The 27,158-nt window shown below is 46.1% G+C and overlaps 1 protein-coding gene across 1 annotated transcript in view; it reads right to left on the bottom strand.

Annotated features, from left to right (window-relative positions):
- Positions 1–26,278, bottom strand: part of SETD5 (SET domain containing 5) — a 66,427-nt gene extending 40,149 nt beyond the window's left edge. Inside the window, exons 1-2 of the mRNA XM_062008121.1 lie at positions 26,123–26,278; positions 204–378 (exon numbers count right to left, since the gene is read on the bottom strand). Coding sequence (XP_061864105.1) covers positions 204–274 — 71 coding nt within the window. The 5' untranslated portion in view covers positions 275–378; positions 26,123–26,278. The remainder of the gene's footprint in view (positions 1–203; positions 379–26,122) is intronic.
- Between the last annotated feature and the right edge of the window lie 880 nt (positions 26,279–27,158).

Genomic DNA, 27,158 nt, shown 5'->3' with positions numbered 1-27,158 from the left:
CGTTTTCCCCCATCTCCTGTGTCAAACTTACCAATTCCCTTATGCTGCATTCGTTACACACCCAGACCGTCTCTGCATTCATCTCTCACACAGACAGAGGATCAGCACCTCCTTTCTCCCGAGTGGAGAAAGCATTAGCATTGATCCTGCAGCCCCACTCCAGCCCTCCGACACCCTCCCCTCCTCGGCGGGGTAACACTCACTCCGATCCTGCAGCCATGTCGGAGTAGGACGTATCTGGTGTGGTGACTCCCAGAGGGATTGCAATGCTCATGACGCCCGTCGGGGATCACGGAGTCCAGAGGACAGCGACTGGCCGCTCCGAGGGCGGAGAGGAGCCGCAGAGCCTCGGCCAACACGTCACGGACATGGGGAAACCTACCGGGGTAGAAACAAAGCATTGCATCTCTGTTAGATGATGAGGTCTCACTGTATAACCTCAAAAAAGGCTTTCACAGTGAAATAAAAAACAGAAATACATTTACATCAGTGACATGCCACATTATCTTTACTATGTGGGGCCTGGGAAGAGGTAGACAGTAGTAATTTGATGGGGCTTGTTTTGTTTTTTTTATACAGTCCTGGACTGACAGGCAATGAGCTTCTCTGCAATAAAGCCCATAATGATACTTTCCACCTCCCCCAACTAAATTTAGGACTAATTATCAGATAAGCAAACTATTAGCTCCTTCTGCATATAAGCAGCAGCTGTCACCTATCACCCACAGCCCTCCATCAGCATTTCCTCACTCCTTCCCAAACAAGTTGCAGGCAAAGCCCCATTTGAGAGGACAAGAAGACAGAGCTGAAACAGACTGAGTTGAGACCTCTTGCTCGAGATCAGCTTGTATTTGCATTCCCTGGGCCCACGGCACGGGTAAGCACTGCCGGCAGAGTGGCCTCCCCTCAGCGAGCGAGGCCTGTCCCGCATTCTGTACCAGTTACTCAGGCTGGCGAGCCCTGACGCAGTGGGCCCTGACTTTCCACAATCCCAGCTGACACCTCCCCACAGCAAAGCCACGTCAGACATCTGGGCGCTTGCACATCGGCCGCTCCGGTGAGAAACACGGCGGGGCCGTGGGCTCGGTGTGGGGAGCCGGGGTGAGTCACGGCGGCATCACAGGGCGCAGCCGCCGGCCACGCTGGGGCTGGCAGGGAAAGCCTGTGCCTGGCCTCCACCTTCCCTGCTGACCCCAGCTTTCTGCTAAGGCAGTGAGAAAAATCGACAGGCAAACCAAACTTTTGTGGGCTGGGTGGTGGATGGAGGTAAAAAGGGATCAGCCCCCCGTTACGTAAATAACCTCAATAACACAGAGTTCAGAAAGAACTATACAGCTCTAAAGAAAACTCCTGTGATAGAAAGGCTGCGTTTCTGCACATAGCAAAGGTAGGCCCAAACTGAAGAAAAATGGTGACAGTTTAGCCACTCGCTCTGCACGTCCAACTTTAAGGCAGCCCTGAATAACTTGCTGCAGTCCTTCCCAGCTCTGGCTGAGCCAGCCTGCCCTCGCGGCCGGCCGTCACATGCTCCCCGGCATCCTGGGGGCTCTGCCAGCAAACCCTCCTGGGCTACAGACAGGCCGGGCCAAGCTTTCCTGTGGGTAGTGAATTTCTCACAAGGAACTGCCTTTGGACACCATAGTCCAGCCATTGTTAAACACACAAAAAAACCCAGAAACACAGAAACGCGCACTCGCTCCAAGGGCAAATGAAGGAAGAGTAAGAAAGTCAGAAAGTTAATGACACATGCTATATTGCCTTCTCCTGTCTTAAAAGGCAGGCCACTTCTAGCACAAGGAAATATTTTCCTTCTTCAGTATACATCCCTAAGAGAAATGTTTCTGATAATATGATGGGCACACAGTGAATTACAGAACTAGCACGTAAAAATTTCTAAGTGGTCTGTGGCAATTCCCTGTTATGCCCCAAAGCAACGGTCTCACAAGGAGGTGGGAGATGAAAAGCAAACAGGTAGGACTAGGCTCACAAGCAGCTCAAACCCAAGACAGCCCAAGTGTCCTTGAGTGTGTTTTCTGGAAAAAAAGAAAAACAAAAGGATCTTCAAGAAGTGTCTCGTTTACCCTTTCTCCAGCTTGTGACAGAATTGTAATTTCTACACTGACACCAGAAGAGACAAGCTGCTGCCAAAATACAGCTAGGAGCTATGGACATCAATCCCTATTTCAACCCAGTCACATAAAACTCTGGCACAAGGTTTAAAATAAATAGGGCAAGTTTCTCAGTGTCTGAAGCACTCTTACCTTTTAAGGGACACAGAACTTCTCTCCCCCCCACCCCGCTGTATTTTTGTAATACTTGCTTAGATTTGTTTTTACCCTGGTATCGATCTCTTCTTGCCTTTGCCATGATCACACCCAGCTGGCAGCAGCCTGAGATTTCATCAGGACAAATTCCAGCCTCCTGCCTGCTTGTGACTCAGCAGAACCAGCGGATTTCAGGTGCAGCTTTTGGACTTGAGTCACAGGATTTCTGGTCAGTCCTGGGGTAACTGGGACAAGTTTTCAACTATTTGTCATAGGAAAGTCTCTTTCCATCAATGCTGTACAAATGCTGTTGCACTGAAATGGTCTGGTAACTCCCACTTTTGAGAAAGAGATTACTGGAGAAACATGAACTATCAAACAGAAAGGTTAGACAGGGAAATTCCAGTTATGTTGCTTTTGTGTTGCCCCAATAGCACTTGTCCAACCATTACCCATGCTCAGATTTTGCTGTTTGTTGCTGCTGGTTTATGCATGCTTTCAACTGTTTGAATGTTACAACATTCAAAACAAATGGTTGAGACCAATCTCAAGTGCTGTCCAAGACCACGCCACCTTTGGAACAGATTGCAGACTGGTCTTCATGAAACTTGGCCTAGTAACACCCAAAACATTAGCCTGCATGGAAAATACTGGGGTTGAGATCAAAATGTTCACCCACTGAACTGTCTAATCTCCTGTACATACAATCCCCAGGCTCCTTCCTACCTGTCCCTGCAAAAATAAACAGCTGTACAGGAGGAAAAAAAGTGGCATCAAGTTCTCCCCAGTGCCACTGGAAGACGTTTTCCCAAAATTAAAAGCCTTAATGTAAATTTGATGAGCTTCAGACCACAGCACAAACCTATATCCCTTGTGATACAATTCTTCCAAAATCAAATGGAAGCAGGAATCTTGCTAGCCTAGCAGCTAAATAAAAATACTCTGCAGGTTTTGAAAACGTGGGGTTTAAAGATATACTTTTTTTTTTTCTCCAGTGTTTGGCATCTACACACCTGCCTCCTTAACCAGTCTCATCAGTATAAAGACACCTGGTCTTCCCCAACATCATCACAACAGCCCAGATGAGCATCCACCTGCACAGCCACTGCAGTGCTCCAGTGCCCTGACTCTCACTCAGCCCCCTTCACACCAAAACCCTAAGTGGTTGCCTTAGCCAAAATGTGAATACATGCTATTCAATTCTTTCAGGTAACATCCTGTATTGGTGGAAAGGACTGTAATACACCTAAGCTGGCCAAGTAAAGGTTAGGCAACACCTGCTGTAACAGTGAATTCCATTTTCGAAGCTCCTTTTAGGATGCAGCAGCCGCAGCGCTGCATTGGCTCATTTCCACAGCCACTCCTGGCCGTGCTACAAATAAAGCAGATGCAGAAAATTTACTGCTGGAAACTCTTTTCATTATTTGTGATGGTACTAGAGCTTTCTTCTTCAAGATGTTGCTCTCATTTTCACTAGTGTGTCAGTCTCACAGATACCCATAGTGTGCAACACATAGTGATAGACTCTAGTAAATATTTGTGAGTGCCGCAAAAATACATCCCCAGACAAAAACAAAACATCTGGGCACAGCCTCATAGGCTGTATTTGCTACCTACATTGAGATGCCAGGACTCCAGCACCATTTGGTGCTGCTATACAGTCTCAGAGAGACAGAGCACTCCCTTTACACTCTCCCATGGTCACAGCCTCAAGGTTAAAGCAGTTCCCAAGCCGGGGGGAGGAGAGGGACATTCAGCCTGTTTCTCTGCAGCGTCAGTGCACATCTTTGAGTCTGTTCCTCCAGAGGACTAGAAATATTTTAATGTTGTGTATCCAGTGCCTCATGCATTGCTGAGAATGATAAGAAAGTAATGCTGGTACAAAACATAAAATGGACAAACTGAGAAAAGCCTTTTGTGATCACATACAACTCAGCTGTGTGCTAGGGCAGGAAGGGCAGGGAAATCTCCTTTGCCTGCACTGTTGATTACCACTTCTCACATATCTCTTGCTCACAGAGAGCAATGGACAAACAGGCGCTTCCTTTAGCACTCCCCACACCTCCTAACAACTCCAGCTACTGAAGTCACAGAACTGGACACAGATCCAAGACTTTTGACAGTGTCTGAATGATAATTGCCAGCACTTCTCCATGCTCAGCAACAGGCCAACAGGCACCTATAGAGGATGAGCTCCATATATAATGAGCTGCATATCTTAAAGCTCCCACACCATTACCAGTAACACCAAATTCAAAGCACGTTTTTCTGCTGCTTCTCATACTGTCATAGGCCAGAGGTGGTGGCAAACTAGAAATAGCAGCTCTGCCATGCAGCCTTTCCTGGCATCCTCCCCATCAACTTCATCTGGGACAGAGCCAGCAAATTGTGACCAGTTCACACTTATGTTGTCATCTGCATCAGTCGCAAACCACTCTGCAAGTGAAGCAGCATAAAAAGCGTTTGCAGGCTTACGGGTCCTACTCATTCATCTTTTTCCCTGGAAAGTTCAAAACAGCCAAAATCTATGGGACATCTAATGTAAACATGAAGTGCTTCAATCTCCACATTGACAAAGTCCCCAGTGCCACTCATACACGAGTGCAGTCCACCCTGAGTCCAACCAAGCAGTGCCTGTTCTTTCTAACACACCATGTCAAGGGCAGATCCTCACAGAAGGGCAATCAGCGCCTTTAGGGGTGATCATCATATTAAGAAAACCATCATATTAAGAGTTTTTCTGTTTAAAACAGCTAGCTCAAAAACACACATCATATTCCCACAATTGCAGGTGTGTTGTTCTGTTAGAGCACCTACACAGAGGCAGGGAAAGAGGACTTAAGGACAAATCTGTAAGTCATTTAGCTCCAACATATTCTGAAATGTAGAGATTCATAAAAGTACTTGAACTGTGCCTCAATCTACCAATACAAATGCTTAGCTCTGCTATGAAAATAAGTTGGGTTCACTAAGCAGTGAGGAAACCACTGTGTCAGTTGTAAAAAATGAAATATTGACATGAGCATTTACTATTGTCATTAGAACCATCTATCATCTGCTGGCTGACTGACAAAGCAAGACAGCAATCCATCCATCCCACTGGGTCTGGGAGAACTCAGTCCCAGTCTGTAACAGAAAGGATCAGGATAACAAGCAACACAAGTATTCACTACTAGCTATGTATGCATACCTGGATAACCAAATTATCAACAAATACAGTGCAATGGGTAAAGATTTGTCATTCTTGGAGCTTTCTTAAGACTTTCTCCTCTTTTATACATAAATAACTCCATGCAAAAAGAAATGCTTGTATGTATACATTTGGTTCAGAGTTCATCTTGCTCTCTGGGATTTGCAGAACCATGATAAAGCACAACAAGCTCTTAGAACAAGAATATTTAAAAATTGTTAAGCGTCAAAAAGCAACAACCCAATGAGACCTAATCCTGCTTACCATGCTGCACAAGACCTGGAACCAAGGACTGGGAAGAGGTGAGACTGCTGCTTTTAGGATATGGGGGACTTAAAACAGCTTTTGGTACCCATGGGCCTATGCATCAGTCAAGTTGTTCCATGCAAGATGTGAAATCATATTAACAACTCCCATCATTCTCTCTCTTCATGGAAGCACTAGAAACTATCTCAACATACATCTGTGAATACACCTATACTTGGCTGAAGTCAGGGAAGGCTAGGTAAGGTGCATTTAGAACTGAGGTAGCAGCAAGCTTACCAAATGTAACCAAAATCTGTTTAACAGCCAGAAGCTAAAATCCTTTTGAATAAATTTACTTAAACTAGGTTTAAGCTATTTTAAGGCAGTTTTCATCATGTCCGTCCACAGAATTCCATCATTTTATCTGATGAAGAAAAACATCAATTTTAGTCAAACTTCTCTGCAAACTACACCCTAAGGGACTACAAACGATGACAGTGAGCAACTGAAAGAAATTAAATCATCAAGTAGGGAATTACGAAATGCACAGTCAAGTATTCTCAGCAACTGACCCGAGACTGCAGAAATTACTCAGCAATGTAAGAAGAATAAACTCAAAACTCTGCTGCTGCTTCAGTAGTCAAGAAATTACACAACTCTGTGTTGCAGAACCAACCCCCCACCCCCAAAACAAAAAAGAAAATCTGTGGTTTTCTATTGGAATCACTAAAGATTTCAGGTATTGCAGGAAGAAATAGAAGAGAAATTTAATCAGAGATAAAGGAAGAGTAGGTTAGACTTTGCCTCCAGAAATACCTTTTACTGGACAATTCAACTGCCTTCTTTACAGTCCAATACTCTCTGGGGATGGAGACACGACTGGACTTTCTTAACACATATGACCTGCATCACAGAACCTTACTGGAAAGTTTAATTCATATCGATTTGAAATCAGTTGTAAAGTCATACAGAAGGACAATTCCATACACAGATACATGCCAAAATGGAAAGAAGAAGCAAATTACACAGTAGCAGTGATCCACAGCAGACCAAATTATTCTTAGGTGTGTTTATGCAGAGGTGTCAGGCAGATAACAGGAAAACTTGCCTGCACCCCATGCAGACCACAGTGGGCCTAACTGCATTTGTGTGGTCTGCGCACACAGTCTGCTAAGCAGGACAGTGACAGAGATGATGGTTTAAAGGAATAACAACCTCAACAAAAAGGGAAGAGGACTATCCCAAACAAGAACTTCATTTCTAAGTCCTAATATTTTTAAGGGCCATAAACAGAGGAAATCTTTGAGAAAATGTCACAACACTGAAAATCTAGCAACCTATACGAAGTGCTAACATCTTGAAAATGTTAATCAGCAAAATAAAACTTGAGGGACTATGTGGAAAAAAGATCAGAAAAGATAATTACTGACTCCTTTCTATGCTAAAAACATTGTTTTACATTGCCTCCATCTCACAGCATAACAAGTTGTTGGTGAAGATGACAAATTCTTCAAACACTGAAGCACTTAAGTGATATTTTGAAAAATTCAAGGAAGGTAATCCTCTGAAAACACTTTTATTTTTGCAAATATGTTTTCCTGTTCTTTCCTGGAATACATACAGCAATACAGGAGAAAACAACCAAAACCCAACCCTACACATAAGAGCCCACAGAAACAATGATACAAAAATCACTGAAGTAAATGAAACACGGAAGAGGAACAACATCCCTCTTTCAGTTCTACCAACTCTTGATCTGGAACAGTCGTAAGGGAAAATTCCCCTCCAGTGAGGGGAATGCATTCTAATTTCTCCATCAGCTTTATACTGTGAGTTTGTGGGTTTCTTCACCCTGTGGGAAAAGACTAGTCCAACGTCCATGTGTCACAAAAATAAGAAAATGAAAACAAAAAAGTTTCAGAAATGACATTTTGAGATTAAGGGCTTGACAACTACCCTCCAGTGAATCCAGCTGTGGCAGCTGATGTTACTGCTGTAACTGCACACTCTAAGCCTTTGCCAAAACAGCTGGCAGGAAGGAAATGTTGCCATGTCTCATCAAGTGCAACTGATGCCAAGAAGACTGGACTAAAAGCAGCAGCAGGTAAAATACACATTCCCTTTTAGATACGGTTAAAGGGGGCAAGAGATTTATGCAATGAGGCAGAGCAGACAACTAGGAACAGCAATGCTGGAGACACCACTGCTGTGTCTGTGAAACCGTGCCCATATAAACACTATGTGTTCAGATTCAACTTAAGAGGCCTGACTAGAACAGAAAATGGCCACGGTTCAAATAAGAATCAGTGTTAATTTAAATAATGTAAACTAACATTGGCTTAATCTTAGCAGACCAGAGTGTTTCCTTGTTCTAAATTGAGTTGCTTATGAATTTAGTAGCCTTTACATGAATGGTACCTGTGTAACTATTAAACTTCCTTAGGTAGACAAACCTGAAATTAAAAAGGTTGCTAGACAATCCCCCCTCACAAAGAAAAACCACCACCTTTAGACCTTGAAATTGTGTTTTGAAGGTATTTCAGAGCAAAGCCTAAACCACATGCAAGGTCAGAGGGAAACAGAGCAATAAAGGGCAATAACTGGGATCAAATCCAAACCCAGAGAATTACAGTTCCCATGAGAATCCGGACAGTCCAGAGTCACGGGAAGTTGCTGAATATAGAAGGAGAATCAGCAGAATTTACTGGCACAGAGCAGAGTCCCGAAGTTGCAACCAGTGGAAGGCTAACCACAAACAAGCTGCCAGGAGTACGATTGCAACCTCCAGTCCTAGAATTGGAAAAAAGATTTCTCCATAATCCCACTAAATACTCTCTGCCTTGCAGGTCTGCCTGTACGTCCTTTATACATCTATTTAAGGCCCCCACGTGACGGAGGCTGCCTGCCTGGCCACTCCCAGCCCGGGCAAACAACCCAGTGCCAGAGGAGACTCCAGCAGTGGCTTCCAAGTAGACGTTGCATCAGCCAGGTGTGCAGGAAGCGGCGGAGATAACGCAGCTGTTGACGAAGGGGCTCTCAGACGGAGGCCGCTTCAGGAATCCCGTGGAAAGGACGACAGGAAGGAGAGAGACGCTCTGCACACAGAACAAGCTTCATCGCCTTCAGAAAGCCTTTGTGCTGGGGCTCCGGACCTGGCCCTTCTCCCAGAGATGATGCAACACTGAGGAACAAGGTCTGTGCCAGAGAAAACTATTCACAGGCTATGCAGATGGCAATGCAGCCAAAGGCTCTGGGATCAAAACACGCCAGAGCCCATCCAGGCCCGACAAGTCCCCTCCAGGCCTCCCTTCCTGCCCCGACAGGATCCTCCATTTCACATTGCCACCTCACTCTGACCAGGACCACAGCTTCAGGCAGAATGAAGGACCTTGTGACAGAAACTAGTCAGAAGGGGTTTTAAAATACTCCAGAAAACACAGCTCAGCCCCTGAGCTGTTGGAGAGAAGAGAGAGGGGAGAGACTGAGCTCAAAGCCTCAGATCTCCCAGACAGGGATCCTCCCGTCACCACAGCTTGCCAGCGCATGCCTGAGCTCCCCAAACACGTACAGCAGCTCTCTGCTCACCAGCAGCCTCAGCCCCGCTCTCACACACCAGGAAATCACGAAGGGACAAGCCCAGGCAGCCATGGCAACATCACACAGTGTGACAATTATAGAGTTGTGGCTCCCAGACGAAGGTTCAGCCTTGCTTTCCATTACAGGACTAGTTTTGACCCTTCCCCCTGTGCCCAAACCATCACCGAGTGCCCTCCCTGCTTCAGCCTGTGGCTTGTGACCAGCAAGTTTTTGCAGCCTTGCACCTGAGCTTGAGATCATGCAAATGCATTTCTCTCCACATTGTGTGGAAGTTACTCCAGACTTATGTAACGCTCTTGTGTCGTGTCCCAACAAACACTGGTTTGTCTGACATGCCTCAAGTGGGAAACTGGGCTAGGAAAACACCTGCAACCTGCATCGCACACAGCAAGAGTCAGATCCATTCACTAATGGAACTATGTAATTACTGCAATGCATTTAAATCCAGTGACTTTTACAGGATTTCAGCAATATTCCATCATTTTAGCAGGTTTCAAAGCTCACCTCATCACTTTCCCTTCTCAGAAACGTCTTTCTAGGAAATGCCATTAACTATGCCACTTGCCCAGGCATTCTTGGTCATTTAAGGTTGTTCTGGAAGCCCTAGGAAACCATACATTTAATGTAGATCTACTTTTCTACTAACAAAACATGTTAGAGAGAAGACAAAGGCAGTAGGACAGTGGCAGAAAGCAATCATGAAGGTGCAAAGGCAGCATATCAACCAAAAAGTCTTATTTCCCCTTCTGGGGCTTCCACCCACTTATGAATTATGCTCAAGAGATGTTCTTTACTGCAGTTCACTTTTCTGGCTTACTTGCATTTCATGTTATATTGTATTTTGGCACTGACAAGATACATGCTGATCCCAAAATGCTGGTACTATTGACATGACAGCACGGTATGCCCTGGGCTCTGCATGTTGGATCCTCTGTGCACAGTGTATGTTCACCCAATTGCAAGGCTACAGTAGTCAGTCACAGAACAAACTCTCAGCCAACAATACATTGGACCATCAAGCTCTAAGGAATCCTGTTGAATGCATTTTCAAACTAAAGGTAGACAACCAGAACTTAGCAGTCAAAAACCTGCAACCAGTGACTGAATAAAGACAAAAGTCACTTAAATCAGATTTACTTCTGGTGACTTGCAGTTAAACTATACATTTCTTTCCCCTGAGAAGAGCTGCTCTGAGAGCACAGCACTGCAACCAACACCTTAACTCCTTGTGGGTGGTAACACAGAAGAATTGACATCAAACAGCTGGTTAGAGAGTGCTTGGTCCTTGTAGAGCTCACACAAAAGCAATGCTGAATGAGTGGTTCTGTAACATATCAATCATGAAATGCTATCTCCTACCACAACTGCTGGCTTTTTTGAATGCTGAATTATGAACAGGTTAATGTATTGAGGACATTTTCATGATTGTCACAAATGCAACTAAGCACAGCTATGTACAATGAAACAGAGGCTGAAACGTGACAGTTGTTCATACTAAAGGGACTAAAGGCTCCATCAGCCTCTTGGTGCTGGGGATAGGAGGGGTGAGGACAGAGCAGAAAAGGGAAGGCAAGAGAGGTGTGAGACTTCTTTGCTGCTAAGCCTTCACAACCGCTTTTGTGTGCAGTACTTTCTGCGAGTCGTCTCTGCAGGTTAAGACATACAAGGCTGTCTGGACAAGGTGAGTAGCAGTGCTTGCTGCACTAGATCTCCAAGCTGGAGGCCTTTGCTTTGCGCTGTGCAGTGCCCAAACACGTTTCTGCAGTTTGCTATCCCTTTAGCCCTAAGCAAGGAAACTTGCAGCTGCTAGACAAGCTCTTTCCCACCTCAGAAACTGCTCAACTTCTGTGACAAATCTATAGGGTCAACGTTCAGAAAGCTATAGAGTTTTGAGCTGCTTCTTCTTCCTTTGGACACAGAAGCATTTCCTTATTGCACAGCTGCAGAGAGTGATGAGGCTCCTCCCTGGCCAGACTCAGAGAAGAGGCAGGAATGCAGCCATGTAGGAGAAGAGGCGAGAGCGGCCCAGGTAGCTCCACGTCCTCCTCTGTGCAGGCAAGGATGAGTGTGCACACAGGCAGGACTGATCAGGAGAGCTACCAGAGAGGAATTTTAGAATTCTGAATGTCTGCAAAGGCATCTGCAACAACCTATGGAAATACAGAAACTCAGCAGCCTTGGAGGGAGTGGTGGAATGGACAAATGCAAATAAGAAGTAGAAGCATGATCTGGAGCCATTACCAAACTGAGTCACTTAATTCCCCAGGTGAATTTACAAAGTGAAAGAGGAGCAGAACCACTGAAGTACTCTCATTTGTATGGCATGAAAAGCAGCAAACAAGTGCCATTAGAATACTGCTTCTGACAATTATCTGATACTGCTTCAAACATGAATAAACTTTCTGACTGAGTCCATTTAACTTGAGAGAGAAAAAATTCCCTACATGAAGAATGAAACCTACAAGGAGAGCTTGTGCTCACTTTCCCTCTCAGAGGAATTGTGATCATATTGCTGTTGTGCAATATTTTAAAATAACACTTCTTAAAAAGAAAAAAAAGGAAGAAAAAGATTCACAGCCTTCTGCTCTGGTCATCTGGAATTAAGGCTCATCTGAATACAGTGAGTGTACACAGCTACATCAGGGCTGCTCTTTGGAGGCTTTCAGAAAGCCTTAACCATATCTTAAACATCTAAAGCAACGCATTATGGGAAAGAACTGTGTTCCAACGAGGCAAGCCACAAAACATTACATTTCAGAATTCCCTTCCTATCTTATGTAAGGCAGTATTCTAGCACCAGGTTAACTGTTTCTCCTCTAAATTCATCTTAATTTCATGATCTTGGCTTTGACTGCAAGTGTGTGTACCTGAACTTGCACCGGCTGATCAAGGCACAGAACTGTTACAGATTCTGCAGCTGCAGTGTCAGCAGAGGAGTATCAGCACCGGTTTGGTTTTTTTAAATCACAAAGTATTTTCTCTGGAAAGATATTAGATGGGTCTATTTTAGAAGACAAAGATGAACGTTTGCTCCTTTCTCCTTCCCTGTAAACCACTCCAATGTTTGTTACCACTGCTAAGAAACTGTACCTCAAGACTGAATTTGTCTAACCTCAGTTGATATTGCTATGCCTTTGTCAGCAAATCTCACAAGTTCTGTTAGAGAAAGATCAAGTCCTCTCTCAATTGTCTTCTCAATAAGCTGAGTTAAGTTGAGCTCCTTTAAGCCTCACATCATGAGCCTTATTTTCCAGTCCCTAGATCATTTCTGCAGCTGCCCTTTGAATTCTCTCCAAATACACTGGCATTCTTCTTGAAGCATGGAAACCAAAATTCAATTCCAGTATCAATCTCAACGTTGCTGTGTTTATAAGATTACTTATTTCTGCTTCACATTCCTTTCCCCCACTTTTTTTTCTTCTCCTCAATATGCCAAGAATCACATTAACCCTTTGAAATAAAACACTGGCCCAAGCACCACTATAGGCAACTAGCTGTAAAGACACTAAAGCCCTTTGAGCCTCTACTTTCCAAAATACTGGTTCACAATTTATAGGTGCGTTTGCAGTTTTGGTAACAAATGCACCACCTTACAGCTGGGTGGATTTATATCTTTTGTTGGAACATGGCAAAACAATTCAGAGCTCCCTAAACTTACTTTATTATCCCATTAGTGTGTCTCTCTGCAGAAGTTCTAAATAATATTTTATGCTATCCAGAATAAAAATAAAACCCCTGAAGAACAGTAAATTAAAAGCTGATTTCACCTCGCAACCTTCTACAAAGCTAGGTGTATCCTTTCCAAGTTACAATCCCAGATACTGCAGATCTCCACTGTTCCTGCAATTTCTCCAGCCCAATCACTTCCAGTGTCGGAGCACCCTGCCTTCTTCCTCTTCATTTTTGCCTTCCCCACCCAGAACAGACATGTCCCGCCATGCCTCCCACACACACCTAGTCCAGCTTCCACAGAACTACAGAATCATCCAGGTTGGAATGGACCACTGAAGGTTAACTGACTGAAACCCCCTCCTCTCCTCAAAGCAGGGCCAACTTGGATGAGCTTTCTCAGGGCATTGCTCGTTTCTTCTCCAGGGTCACTAAGTGTTTGCATAACTCTGCATTTTAAGGCCAAAAATAACCTTCTGATGATCTGATTTTCCACCTAACAAAGACTGGAAAAATCTCACCTAGTCACTGCTATGCTAGGCATCACAGCTTACAAATGAGTTAGACCATGTTTGTCAAGCAGAGCCTAAAAACCAGAGTATGGATTAACTGTAACTCTTTGGAGGGAATTTAAAACCAAGCAGCAAACTGCAGCCTAGAGATCCCCAGGCAGCAGCAGCACGAGCCACTGAGACTACACAGAGAGCACATTTGTAGTTCTTATGAAAAAAAAAAGTGTAAAATTTTATAAAAAGCACCTCAAAAAACTAACTCAAGCACTCTCCCAGAGCCTTTGAAAAATTGTTCAAACTACTCAAGTGAGGCTCCAGCTCTAGGTACTCCTCCAAAGGAGACTCTTCTTCCACTGCATGTGTAGGTGACTCAAGATGTCAGCTTCCCCAGTTTATGAAACATGGACTAGTGGCAAATGCATGGATAGAATTTTACATGTCATTTTCCATATCCACAGCGTTAAGATTTATTAGCACCCATCTTTATCAATACATTTATTGAACACAACACAGCATCTGTTTCCTTGACCACCTAAATAAGGAGGTCCCTCATCCCATAACCAGCACAGAGTATCTCTCATCTCACACAGGCCAGTTCCTACAAGGCCTACTGGTTCTTGCTTCAGTCACTAACAAAAATTTCTCCCACCTCTCTAAAACCCTCATAATTACATAAACAAAGGACTAATGTGGACATGCATTTATCCACACAAAAGCATGTCATAATAGCCAAGTTATATCCCTTTCCTTAAAGAATAACAAGTGAAATCTAGGTGACTAAGAGCAGAGCTGGATTTAACATTACAGCATGAACTGCTACACTGAAATTAGAGACGTCAGCCAAGATCCTGTGATCCTCTCACCTTATATTCTTCCCTAAGCATCAATTTTTGGCCCTGTCAGGGATGAACAAAACCTTCAGTCTGACTTGGGAGACTCACTCTTGTTCTCAAACTACGTTCTTTGCTCTCCTGTCTGAGATGATCAGTTCTGTATTCCCTGCCAACAGCAAGGAACCTCTTCAAACTTGGAAAAAATGTGGAATAGAATGAAAAAAAATTCCCATCTTGTGAGTAAATGAGGCTTGACATTACGATGGATGCTGCAGGTTCACAAGTATGAAGGCACTCCTAAGAAGATGGCTTGCCCCTATTACAGCTCCACATAAGCATAAAAGACACTGTTTTGCCGCATTCAGGAGGGAGATGTTCAACTATTTAGATTGGACACATTTTATGTAAGACTGAAGATGACTAAGTCACAGCTGGACAGATTATGTTCTAGAAGCAAGCTACATGCTCCTCCCTGCACCTTAAACAACATTTCCTAATCTGCATCTTTTCTCCTTTCCCATTCACACACAAAATGCTGAATTCTTTAAAAAAAAAAAAAAAGGCCAGAAAATATTCAGGGCAACGTGATTTAACAGAGAGGAATTTCACATGCACCAGTCATCCCAGGGCTGACTTGATTCTGTCATTATGGAAAAACTGAGAACTATCAAGACCTCAGCTGGGTAACGGTTGGATAGGGGAATGATCTCAACACAGGAGGAAAACAGCACAGACAGGAATTATCTTCCTGAATAATGCAGATAGACTTTGTTTGCACTAAGCATTCAAACACAGTTTGCCAAGATATTCTGAAGGCCCCTTCACATAGTTTATCAGCCCTGATGGCTACAAATCAGTAGCAGCATTGTTCTTAACCCAAACTATCTTGTAGCATTACAAAGATAGAGAAAACAAGCAGAAATAAAGACCCTGGCTTATTCTATCATGCTTCCCCATCATCAACTCATCCAGGAGACTTTTATCACCTGTACTCACTACATAATGTAGTCCCCATCATGCCTATTAACATCAGTATTAAAACCACTGATTGCTTTACTGAAAGAAACCCAGGGCATACACAGAAGCAATAGCACTAATGAACACGGACAGATGGGCAGAGGTGAGGACTGGTGTGGGTGAGACAAATACCTAAAAAAACCCAAGAGAAACAATTTGCACCACTATATCAAAAGTCAAAAAGAAATCCATCTACCTCCACATTGCCTGTAGGATGTCCTACGTAAACTAATCCCTTTTTTTGTGTCTTAATTTTCCTACCAGTAAAATCAGAACACCACTTCTGAGATGTCACAACCAGCATTTCCAAGCATGAAAGCTCGAGCTGAATCAATAGGTCTCACCAGAACAGACGTGGGGACAAGCTGCCTCGGCAGAATTTCATTGTGAACTTTTCAGCAGAAAAAACCACCTGAAAAACATTTAAGTCACTGTAGCCATTTCACTTGTTTCATTCACAATCAGTACAGGCTAAGGATCCCCACACACATCCTGGCTGAGATGTGGCAGCTTCCCAAAAAGCGGGGGTGATTAGTTTAACTGCAGAGATTTTAACCTAAGCCAAATTACACCTTCTTAACACTAACAGAACTCCACAGCAAATCCCTTTGTTCGAGATGAGTTTTTTTTTACATTTTAAACCCACATACCATTTCAGTAACGACCATCTTTCTTAACAGCTAAGGTAATTTTGTTTTATAAAATGCTGAGAAGTTTCCATCATTTTTCATACATGTGTCAAGGCCGTTTATTTCCTCCCTCACAGCCGTCTCTTCACCTAAAACAGAACATTTCAGAATTCCTTGCAATTGTTACCCCAACACAGTGAATCTCATGGGAACAGTCTGCTTCACTATTGCTCAGAAAAAAGAGTGATGCTTTCAACTCTGACACTGGAAGAGCAGCAGAAAGTTACAGACTTTGCTTGCAAGAACAGTCTGCTCCTATATCACCCCTATCCAGCCCTTCTGGGAAATATGTTTTTAAAAAATAGTAATTTTCAGTGAAAGGACTTCGTCAAAAGCACTCTAGTTACATTTTCATACAGCTCTGCAGAAACACAGAGCAGTTATGTCAACATTTGGACATGCCATTTCATTCTCCCCGCTCCTCCAAGGTCCTCTTCTCCACGTGTGATTCCAAGGTGGTGACAGTCCTGTGCTGCATCCAAGAAAGGCCTAACTAAAGGCTGCAGGTTTCAATGTATAGTCTCACTTTTAGAATATGCTAGTGCTCTACAGAAGTTTTATTTATAGAAGTCATTACTTCTATCTGTGCATATAAGAAATACAGGAGCAGGAACCAGGAACTGTGACACATTAATTGCGTTCTTACCTTTACCCTGTGGGGAAAGACTTTTCTCAGTTCGTATGTTTTTCACCTTCTTACAAATTCTGTATCTGAACTTTTCCTAAAGGATAGTCTGAACCCTCGGTGGCTGAAGAGAATACACCAAACAGTGTCACAAGCACTTCTGTGTTCAGCTTCTTGAATTTCTCTGACTAATCCACATCATCCTCCAAGTGTTTTCAGGAGCTAAGCTGGAAAGACAACAAGCACCACTCTTCTAGCAGCGCAAACTATGACTTCAGTAGCAGTATAGAGTCTGCCATCCGCTTGGGACTTCAGCAGTCAAGTGCCTCCCACTTCAGGCAGAGAACAGCCTCTCCAAACAGGACCATTGCAGGGAACCATTAAGGCATTTCCCTTACATACCTCACAAATCGTAGTTCTAGCCTCAGCAGAGATCTTCCAACCAACAAGACGCTTATCTAAAGAGCCAGGTTTGGATGACGTGCCTCAAAAGACAATGTCTATTACTTACTAAAACTTCCCACCTTCTGCCCAGCTGCTGTCAGATAAAAGGATGTACCCAAACCCCAGATACTTATCTAAGGGCAAAGGCAGGGAGGGGATATAACTGTTCAGATGAAGCACACAGGAACTCTACCTACGTATATCACCCTACTTCTCACTTAGGTATTCAGCAGCCACACTGCAAAGTCAGAACAACTGCTATTGACCATGAAGCATAACACAACAAATACAAGCTGCTTAGTTCTTTTATTGCAATGTGATTGATTTGCGGTTAGTTGTGAAGATTTTCATTAAATAAAAGATTATCCTCTCAACAGATGAGATTTCTTGTTTGTGAGACACATTGCTCACGCCCAACGTGATTTTTTTTGAACTGCAATATGCATTTGGAGATGTCATGACATGCTCATATTCAAATAGCTCTATTCAAACTCCAATACCCAAGATGCTCCCTCAAGTTTTACAAGATTAAATAGTCTCACTAAGTATGAAACTAAAACCCTGAACTCAAAGCAGGAGGAGCAGCACACACCAGGATTTGCAATACACTGACAGTTTCTCTGTTGCAAATATATGTTGCTAGCTACAACCAAGTCTTCCATATTAAAGAGAGAGAATTCAGGTTTGTGCTGCAACTGGCCTTGGAAGAATTATATTTTTGTGCTGTTCCAGTGGCACTCATATCTCTGTACATTTTCAGCAAAGCTCGACAGAATTCATGTTATAGTTTCTTTACTAGTCTATTTCTCAATAATTTGATTGTCAGTGTATCCTCGGTAATTCATCGTTTTCTGCATGCCTGGATATCTCATAAGTCATGATGAGTGACAAGTACTGTAAAATAAAAAGTTTCTAGTTACCAGGTTAAAAAACAGGTAAGGAATATTGTGTGGTACAGATTTGTAATAATTGCACACTCACTAACATTTTGTCATCTCCCAAAATGAGACACTACTTCAGCCCTCTGCTGTATTTACTTTCTGGAAAAATGTACCTGCAAGAATTCTCTGTTCAGGACGTTAAGCACCCTATGTAGGTTACAACGCTATTCCACCACCATAGGTCAAGCCTACATTAAAACTCACATCTGCCCAGCTTCCCGAGCAAACAAGATCTGACAAAGGAAAGATTACACCACCAATTTTCAAGCAAAAAACTAAATGTTCATCTAAAAGTACTTTGCGCAGGGCAACCAGGGGCACAAGCCCGCAGTGTGCTACAGATTGACCTGCCATCCACTCTGTGGTGAGCTCTCTCCTTGAAAAGGAGTGTGAAGTTGCAGGGGACAGTTTGAGCTGCCTCACTGAATGGCAGAGGCATTGCTCCCCTTCTCCAGTCCTCACCACATCCTCTGCGCTTCCACCCATATGCTCTCCCCTATTTATTTTGTGAGGGCTCTGGATGCTTGTCAAATCTTTTTGTGAGCCAATTCCGTTCACTATCTTGGCAAAAAAAATAATCCAGCAAAACCCAAAACATCAAATAACCCCAACATAGCTTTCTGCTGGGTTAGCAAGCTGAAGGAGCTCAGAAAAGGAATCCAGAGCTGTCAAACAGAAAAGGCAGAACTCCCCGTTGGGTGGGAGAGGAAGGGGGAGCAGAACTTCCCCCATTCAGCAGCAGAGCTGTTGGATGTGCTCAGCTGTCTCATGTAACTTCACCCGGAGTAACCTCACTCACAGGGTGCAGTTCTGCAATAGTTTCAAGCTGAGTTCAGTTGGCACAGCTTCAATGCAGCCTCTCCATCCCTCTCTGCACTGGTGCTATCCTGACCCCACAGCCCAGCAGTTCAGGCAGAAGCCAGCAGAAAACTCTTTTATTTCCAAAAATGAAATGCACTTGTTTTCATCATGGTAGCCATCCTGAACAGTTCGCTACTGGGGCAGTCATGTGCCAGAAGAGAGACAAAAGTGGGAAAGAGAGCAGGACTGTGACAGAAGCACATCAGGTCTGCCTGACTGGCATGGAACTGCATCAGTAGTGTACCTCCCAAACCTGCACAATGTTGTGCACAGAACACACTGTGTGTTACAAACACTCATTCCATCCTAACACACACATTTCCATAGATGAGCAATGCCTGAGGTGGATATTAGAACTGCACAACAAAGTGAGTTTGTGGCAAGCTTAGAACCTGACTTTCACCCTACAAGTATCCTTGTTCCCTGTTAACCTCAGGCCATCTTGAACCCCAACATCCTTGAAATTCATGAAACTGCAGGAGAACTTTGAATCAGAAAGTCAGTCTCCTCTACAGTCAAGCAGAGCCTACTTAACTTGATCAAACAGTCATCTTTTCTTCAAAGGTTCACTTCAGCTGTATTTATACAGCAAGCTTCCAGATCTTTGCTGTGGCAAAAGTTAATCTACAGCCACATTACTGAAAGCATTCTTGCAGCATGATTTTAAGTTATTCCAACCTAATGCCACCAAAACACAGGAAATAATTTCGTTTAGTGTCTTTAGTTAAAGGCCACATGAATGCAAAAGGCTCACATATTCTTCCAAGTATCTATAAATTGATACTGCAACTCAGGTTGAGACATGTTAACTATTTTAAGGGCTTTATGCTGAATCCCCAGGGCACTTCAGTTTCCTAAATCACAGGTTCTCAAACTTTTAGGGGTGTATTCCTTCCTGCCTACAAGCAAGGATACGTTCTTACCTCCCCCCTCTCTCCAATAAAAACACCTGAGAACTGCTCCTTGGAAGCAGCTTCCACAGCAGGCTCCTGAAGGGGTACCAGTCCTAGAGAGCAACAGAGAGCACTGCCAGAAAGACCTAATTTGGGCAGAGGCAGAGTTGTGAAATGGGACCACACTGAAACATACTCCTCTGCTCCTATTCTCTGCACCACCTGAAGCTGAGCAGTCTTGTCTTCCTGGTCCCATCTTTCTACCAGCTATCACCTCTCTGCACCTCCCAAATTCTGCTCACAGAAGCAAGCTGCATCTTTCCCTCCTCCAGCCTGAGCAACACTGCCATACACGGGCTTCTTTATCCAAATATTTCCATGCAACACAATCCTCAAAATCCTCTGGCCACTTACTTTCATGGTTCAAAGTCTATGCAAAACCAAGAGACTGCACTATCTGACTAAAACTTCAAGCTGCATCCTTCCTTTTTCTTTTTTTCTTTCACTGAGTCACCACCAGCAGGCAAGTTCTGTTAGAAAGTTTGATGCTGGGGTCTCGCCCTCCTCCCCTATCAACAACTTGCATTTCAAACTGCTCACTTCAAAGTCAAGAGGATTCTTCTTGGTATCAGAACTTCAAACCGTTTTCTGAGTTGCTGACACCATCACTAAAAAAGTTTTGTCCTGTAAATCAGCAAGGCTGTAGAAGGAAACCCTGGTTTGAGCTCTGTAAGGACAACAGGAATAAGCCTGAGTCACTAAATGAGCAGCTACCAAATCCAGACAACATCTTCTTGTCAATGTGTATGATTGCAATTGTAATCATGCTCTAAATATGCACACATCAAAAGCACCATGACCTTTCTATTCTGAAATTACTTGGAAATATTTTAGGGCTTAAGCATTTTGCTTTTAAAACTCACATTTTGTCTCAAAAGGCTGCTTGCAAGGGAAAAAAAAAAAAACCCAACCCAAAATGTAACTCATTTAGAACAGGATGAATAAGCAAAAAAAGTTTGCTGCCTTGAAAACTGAATAGACTTGACTGCTTGGGATACCTCCCCTCTGCTAAACTTAGCCCTTCCATGACCCTTGGGGAGGAATGCAAGACCTGTCTACCTTATCAAGTTTATATGGATTAAACTTTAGCATAAACAACAGATCACTTCGAAACTTCACTCTAAAAGCCAAATTCCTGGCTATTTCTCACTGCCACTCTTCCATGTTTCTCTCTCTCTCCCCTTTTTAATTCATGTTTGGTGAATGTGGGACTATTAGATTGCTGACCACAAAAGAAAAGGCTTCTGCTGCTCACTAAAAGCTCGCCACTCCAACCGCTGACAAGCCCTCCCACATTCTTCCACCTTGAAGTCTGAGCACATCGGTACACTTTTCTGAATATTTCCCATATTGCTCATTAAAACCATTTGGATTTGTGTGTTTGGGAGGAGGAAAATAAAACTCACAGAGAAAACTCTTCTTTCTCAAATTTATTATTTAAAAAGACTACTTGTTTGTTCTACTCTTTAAGCATTTAAATTAGATATAAAGATCTAAAAGTTGCAGATTTACAATTTAAACAACAATATTGATGCTCCTACAGGGCTTGTGGCAACAAAAACTCGCATTAAGGCTATTATTCACTGCAGATGTCTTCTTTTGGGCTACAGCTTTTCAAGTTCAGACTCATCAGTTGAAGTGAGGGAAAAATCCCTTTAGCTATTTTTGTTACAGGAAAATAATACTTCATCACTAGCCTGGGTGGGGGGGAAGGAGGACGATGAACAAGAATCTCCTGATTTGTCGCTGTAGATCATCCTTGGAGACAAAGAGCATCTTTACTAATTATAGAAGAAGAAGAAAAAAATTAAACTAGGAGCAGTTGAAAAACTGTTTCTCAGCATGCTCAGTGAGCATTAGCTGCGATTTCAGCAGCTTAGCAAGTCCCACCCCTGCGTGAGCTCAGCAGGGAGGCCAGGAGCACTGCACATTCTCCCTGCTCAGCAGGGACAGAGGAGGCCGCAGCTCGGCTGATTTGCTACAGGAATACTGGAAAATTGCCACCAAAACAGCAAATCCTGTGGAAAACAACCCCAAGAAACCCACAGCAACTTCAACAAGGAATTAAGAGAAAAAATAGGTGGTGGGAGGGAAACTCCTCAGCTCACATAGTTTCAAGATGTTGAACTCCTGCTGCATTATGGTCTGGGGCTTTTTCCACAATCAAAATAAGCAAAAGGTTTAGACTAAGCCAAGTATACGCAAAACTGTCTCTAACAATGTAAGTGCAAGTTTATTGTGCACTAACTCCTGCCACGTGAAAACTGGTTGTAGAATTTGAGTAGCTTTAGCATCCACAGCTATTTTTCTTTTAATTTGGAAAAAAATGAACAGACAAGTAAAATGCAACAAAGTCTTTATTTTAAAACCAAATAGCAGCTTAAGCTTCATTGGAGCAACTGAGACTTAGTATCTCACATGCTATACATTTGAGCATACATTTAACACTTTCAAGTCAAGTACTGCTACTACATCTTGTGTACATTAAAAAAACTCCATTTCCTCCTGGAACCAATGCACATAACACAAGATTTCACTGGCAAGATTTCAGAGTCACACACACAAGTGGCATCAGAGTAAGAACACCAATGTGCTTCTGTAATACAGTAACAGTGCCATGACAACAATGATTTTTGACTTTTCAAACCTCTGAACACTCATTATGTTGTTTTACGATTGCCAGAATAGAAACATTTTTATCTCATCACATCATTCAAAACAAGTTTATAGAAGTCTGATCATCCAAAATGGGAGAAAGAACAGACTGGTGAAAGTAATAAATGACATGGCTGGGCCATCACACATTTAGTTCTCCCTTGCATACTTCACACCTGGAAGTTTGAACTAAAAATGTTTGGGGTTTTTTGGTTTGGTTCTGGGGTTTTTTTACTTCAAGGAACACCTGGAAAATTTAAATCAACAGTTGTTGGTTGATTATTTTTCCCCCCAGAAAAAAAGAGAACACACTTCTGCACATTCCAAGATGTCAGTTCCCTGTCATCTCCTTCTTTTGTGTTTTTCCAGCTTTGACACATCATAAGATCTGGCTGTAACTGAGTTCTCTTTCTAAAAAGGTATTTAAATGTATGTGGGATTTCACCATCACACCTTGGGGTGGGGAAATCTCAGACAGTGTTAGCCAAGGAATATTACTTCCAGGTCACTTAGGATATGACAGTAAAATGAAGAGCCAGGGCCTTGTCAAAGTGGTGCCAGTTACTCAACAGGATGCGAAGCACTGGACTAATTCCCCATTAGAGCATACAGAGAGACTGTAAACAACATACAGGGAGACTATAAACAAAGATTAAGGGGCCATGAAGATCACTTGCTGTATATTATTAACCCAAGGAGTTAGTTTTCAAGCTCACAAAATCCCAAGTTCGTTACTGTTGTCACGACACTCCATGCTAGGCAGCAGATACCACGTTCAGCCCCAGTGATGGATGAATTTTAGGTGGGTTAGAAGTTGCTCATCACACCTTTCAAAACAATTTGGGTACTAGAAATCCTAAAATACAAAAGTTGCTCAGAGTTTGGCATCTACCACATGATTGTTGCCAGTCAAGCGGATTTAAGGGCACATTTTAATCTCCCACACATCATTCCGCTTCTGGAATTTCTGCTTCAAGCTCATAGTAACTCTGAGTTTGGTAACTCAGGCCGGGGCAGGGCAAGGGGCTCCCCATGACAGGTATTAGTTTACAGAGATGGCTGTTGTTTTCTAATGCTAATGTATTCCCCTTTCCCATACTGCATACCTCAACTAACAGTTTCATCTTTAATAAATGCAGTGGAACACGCCTATAGCTCCAACTCCACAACACAGTATCATGCAGACAGCAGCCAGTGCCAAATGGTTAATTAAGCACATAAGAAAGGCACTCATTCTTTTTTTTAAAGGGAAAAAAAAAAGCTATTGCAGTCAAGTAGACAGAGTGTGGATAGAAGCTGGCAGATTCCACAATACATAGTCACGTCAAAAATGGCCTCCTGCAAACTGTTCCTTCATCAAGCATTTGAGTCAACCAAAAGGGAAGAATCTTCCCTATTATCCACAGGAGTTTCACCTCCCTGTTCTGCAGCAGAGCTGCATTTTCAATACATTTTGACACACGATCACCTAAGAAGCACAGAGGGTAAATTTTACTCTGCAGCAGAGGGAAAACTCCTCTCCTCATGCTCTGTTTCCAGTCCCAAAGTTGTGCTGGGCCTTTATTTTGACTGTTCCCTGGTCTGTGAATGGAAAATCCCTCCTCAGCACTAGCAGGCTGGTGTCTGCTGCACACACCCACCGCACACAGCAGAAATTCCAGTCAATAAGGCAAGTGGGGCCCAGGCAATGGAAGGGGAGGAAGGAGACACACAAACAATAAGAAAAGCATCTGGCTCTGTTACTCGCTGGAAAGGATACTGGAGTTCAAAAGAGACACGACTGCAGCCTTCACTTAACAGGAAGATCCTATCAATTCTCACTGTCCTACTTTTCACACCGACCACAATATCTGGAAAGGGTAACTCAGCGTTTCCAGCCCCTGCTTTAATCCAATTCCATTAACTCAAGAACAGAGATGAAATCCACCTTGTGAGATTTTGTCCCACTGGACCAAAACATACCCCTGCTTCTGCTTTGGACCTGAGAAAAGGGCCTGAAAAGTAAAGCTCTTTGCTGAACATGAGCCAGCCATCTCTCCACCACCACACGAACGCTCTGCTGTCCTTCCCTCGAGATAGCAGCCAAGTCTACTGAAGCTTCTCTCATAGCAACCAGAGCTCCAGAGCCAACAGCAGCTGCTGTCACTGCCTTCAACGCTTACCCACAGGATCCAGAGCAAAGCAACACCCTCCTCCCTGCACCTCCAGAGCAAAAAAATTACAGGAGGCTGGTGACAAGATGACTTTCCTAGGTCAACCACAAGGAAAAAAAAAAAAGAAAGAAGAATCCTAATAATTCTTATTCAAGTGAAAGAGAGAATCTCCTATTTATGCCGAGGAAATAAGAAATTCCTTTTCTGGGTTTAGGTTCTGTCAGTAACACCCAGTAAGGGTGGGGGCAACCATCTGAAACCTGCCATGTACCAGCACACCATCAGACAACAACGTTAAGTTCTCTTCAAGACTCAGCTGCACCCTTCACAGAAGGGGAAGCATTCGCCCCTTCACCCCTGCCCGGCAGTATCCTCAGTGCTCCCATTACATCATGGCCAGAGCCCGCAGCAGCCACCGCAGCCCTGCAGCACCCCATGCCCTCTACAGACCTCCAGACACCTCTCGAAAGAAAAGCCCACTCGAGGATCTTCGTTTCTGGCAGAGGAGCGTGGGAACAGCGTCGGGAAACGGCTGTGACCCCTCGCCACTACACCCATCTCCCCGCTTCCACAGGGCCCCACGCGGCCTCGCCTCCTTCCCTTCCTCAGGGGACGGCGAGCCGCTGCCCGCCGCCGCTTCCCCGCCCGACCCGGCGGTGAACTCCGGTCACCGGCACCCAAGGACGAGCCGCCCGGGAGACAGTGACCTTGCCGGTGCCGTCGGAAAGAAGGCGGCGGAGGTCGGAGCGGGGCCGGGCGGCCGGGAACCCACCCCGCGGCGGCCACGCGTGACGGACGAGGAAATCCAGGAGAATCGGCGCTGCAGCCCCCGGCGCCGGGTGGACTGGGAGCGAGGGGTTACGGGGGAAGACACTGCACGGGCACCATGAGAAAGCAGAAAATGCAGGTCAAACGCCGCCTCCCCCGAGGCCTGGAGGGGCCGGCAGCTCGGGGTGGGCAGCGGCGACGGGGACAGGCAGCGGCCACCCGGAGGAGGCTGCCCCGACACGGACAACAATCTGCAAGGCACCCCCGGACAATAACGGGGGAGAAAAAGGGGACGGAGAAGACCAGCCTACAGAGGGGTTTCCCCACCGCTCAACTCCACCGACAAAGCCCCGCGGCCGGACCCGGACCGAGCCCCAGCCCTAGCCCCAGCCCCACACCGGCTGCGGCAGCCGGCCCATGCCCAGCCACCGCGGGCGGGCGCGCAACACCGGGACCGCCATGATGGCTCCCGCCGCCGGGCAAGGCCTCCCGCGACAGGTCGGGTCAGGTCGGGCCTCCCCGGTCGCTGCCTCACTGCCACGGCGGGGTCCCGACACCCGGGCCCCCGAGGCAGGGCGAGGCGGAGCGGAGCGCCGAGGCCGCGGCCCGCGCCGGGACCCCCCCCCCGTCCGCAGCCACCCACCCCTGCAATTCCCTTCCGCCGGCTCCGCCGCCAGGCAGCGGCTAGTCCCCGCCCGCGCCTACCTGGCCGGCCCGTTCCCCGGGCCCCCGCACGGCACTAGGCCCGGCTCAGCGCCACGGCGTCTCCTGGGCAGCCGGCGGGAGCGAGCCCTCGGCGGCGGCCGCGGCGCCAGCCCCTCCCCCTGGCAGCGGCAGCGGCGGCTTCTCCCCAGGCCGGGCGGAAACGGCACTGGGCGCACGGGGATCCCCGGCGCCGGCGCCAGGGGCGCCCCGGACACGCCCACTCGCGCTCCCCGTTGGCTGCCGCGGCGCCGCGCCCCGCCCCGCCGGAGCGCCCGCGGCCTCCAGCGCCCCGCCCCCCCGCGCTCGCCATTGGCTGCCCGGCCTCGAGGCCCCGCCCCCGGTGCCGCCCCGCCCGGCGCCGCGCGCCCGCCCCACGGCCCCGGCGCCCTACTGGCGCGCGGCGCTGCCAGTCGTCGGTGGGCGGCGGCGGGGGGAGGCCGGCGCCGGCGGTGCGGCCGGGCGGGCTGCGACAGTGCCGCTGGCCGGGCCCCGCTACGTGCCGAGGGGTGGGGCCGGCGGGGCCCGCCCCCGCCGAGGCGCCGCTCTCCGCGGGGTAACTCCCGCGTCGGGACACGTGGCAGAAAGAAGGGGCGGCGCGGGCGGCCGGGATTCCTGGGCGGTAGCCGTGGCCGGGCCGCGCCTGCGCGGCGCCGGGGGCGTGGGGCGCCTGCGCGGCGGTGCGGGTGCGGGGCCTGCCGCTCGGCACGTCCGCGCCGCGGGGGGATGGGGCGGCCGCGGGGCCGGGGTCCCGTCAGGGGGGCGCGGGAAGGCAGCCCACCCGCCGCCGCCTCGCTCTCGGGCCTCGCAGCGGGCGAGTGCGGCGCCATGGAGCCGCTCAGCTCCGGCAGCCGCCCCCTGCCCAGCGCCGCGCCGGGACTGCCGCCTCCCGGGCCCTTTCGCGGGCCGGGGCCGGCGGGGAGAGGTGCCCGCACGCCGCCGGAGCCCAGAGCCGGCCGGCTCTCCGGCCCCTGAGCCCCAAACAAGGGGCGCGGAGGGTGGAGGCCGAGTCCTGCTCGGCTGGGCGGGAAGGACCCTG

The sequence above is a fragment of the Colius striatus genome, chromosome 15 (genome assembly GCF_028858725.1).
Source record: "Colius striatus isolate bColStr4 chromosome 15, bColStr4.1.hap1, whole genome shotgun sequence".
Classification (NCBI taxonomy): domain Eukaryota; kingdom Metazoa; phylum Chordata; class Aves; order Coliiformes; family Coliidae; genus Colius; species Colius striatus.
This window is presented reverse-complemented; position numbering and strand designations above follow the sequence as displayed.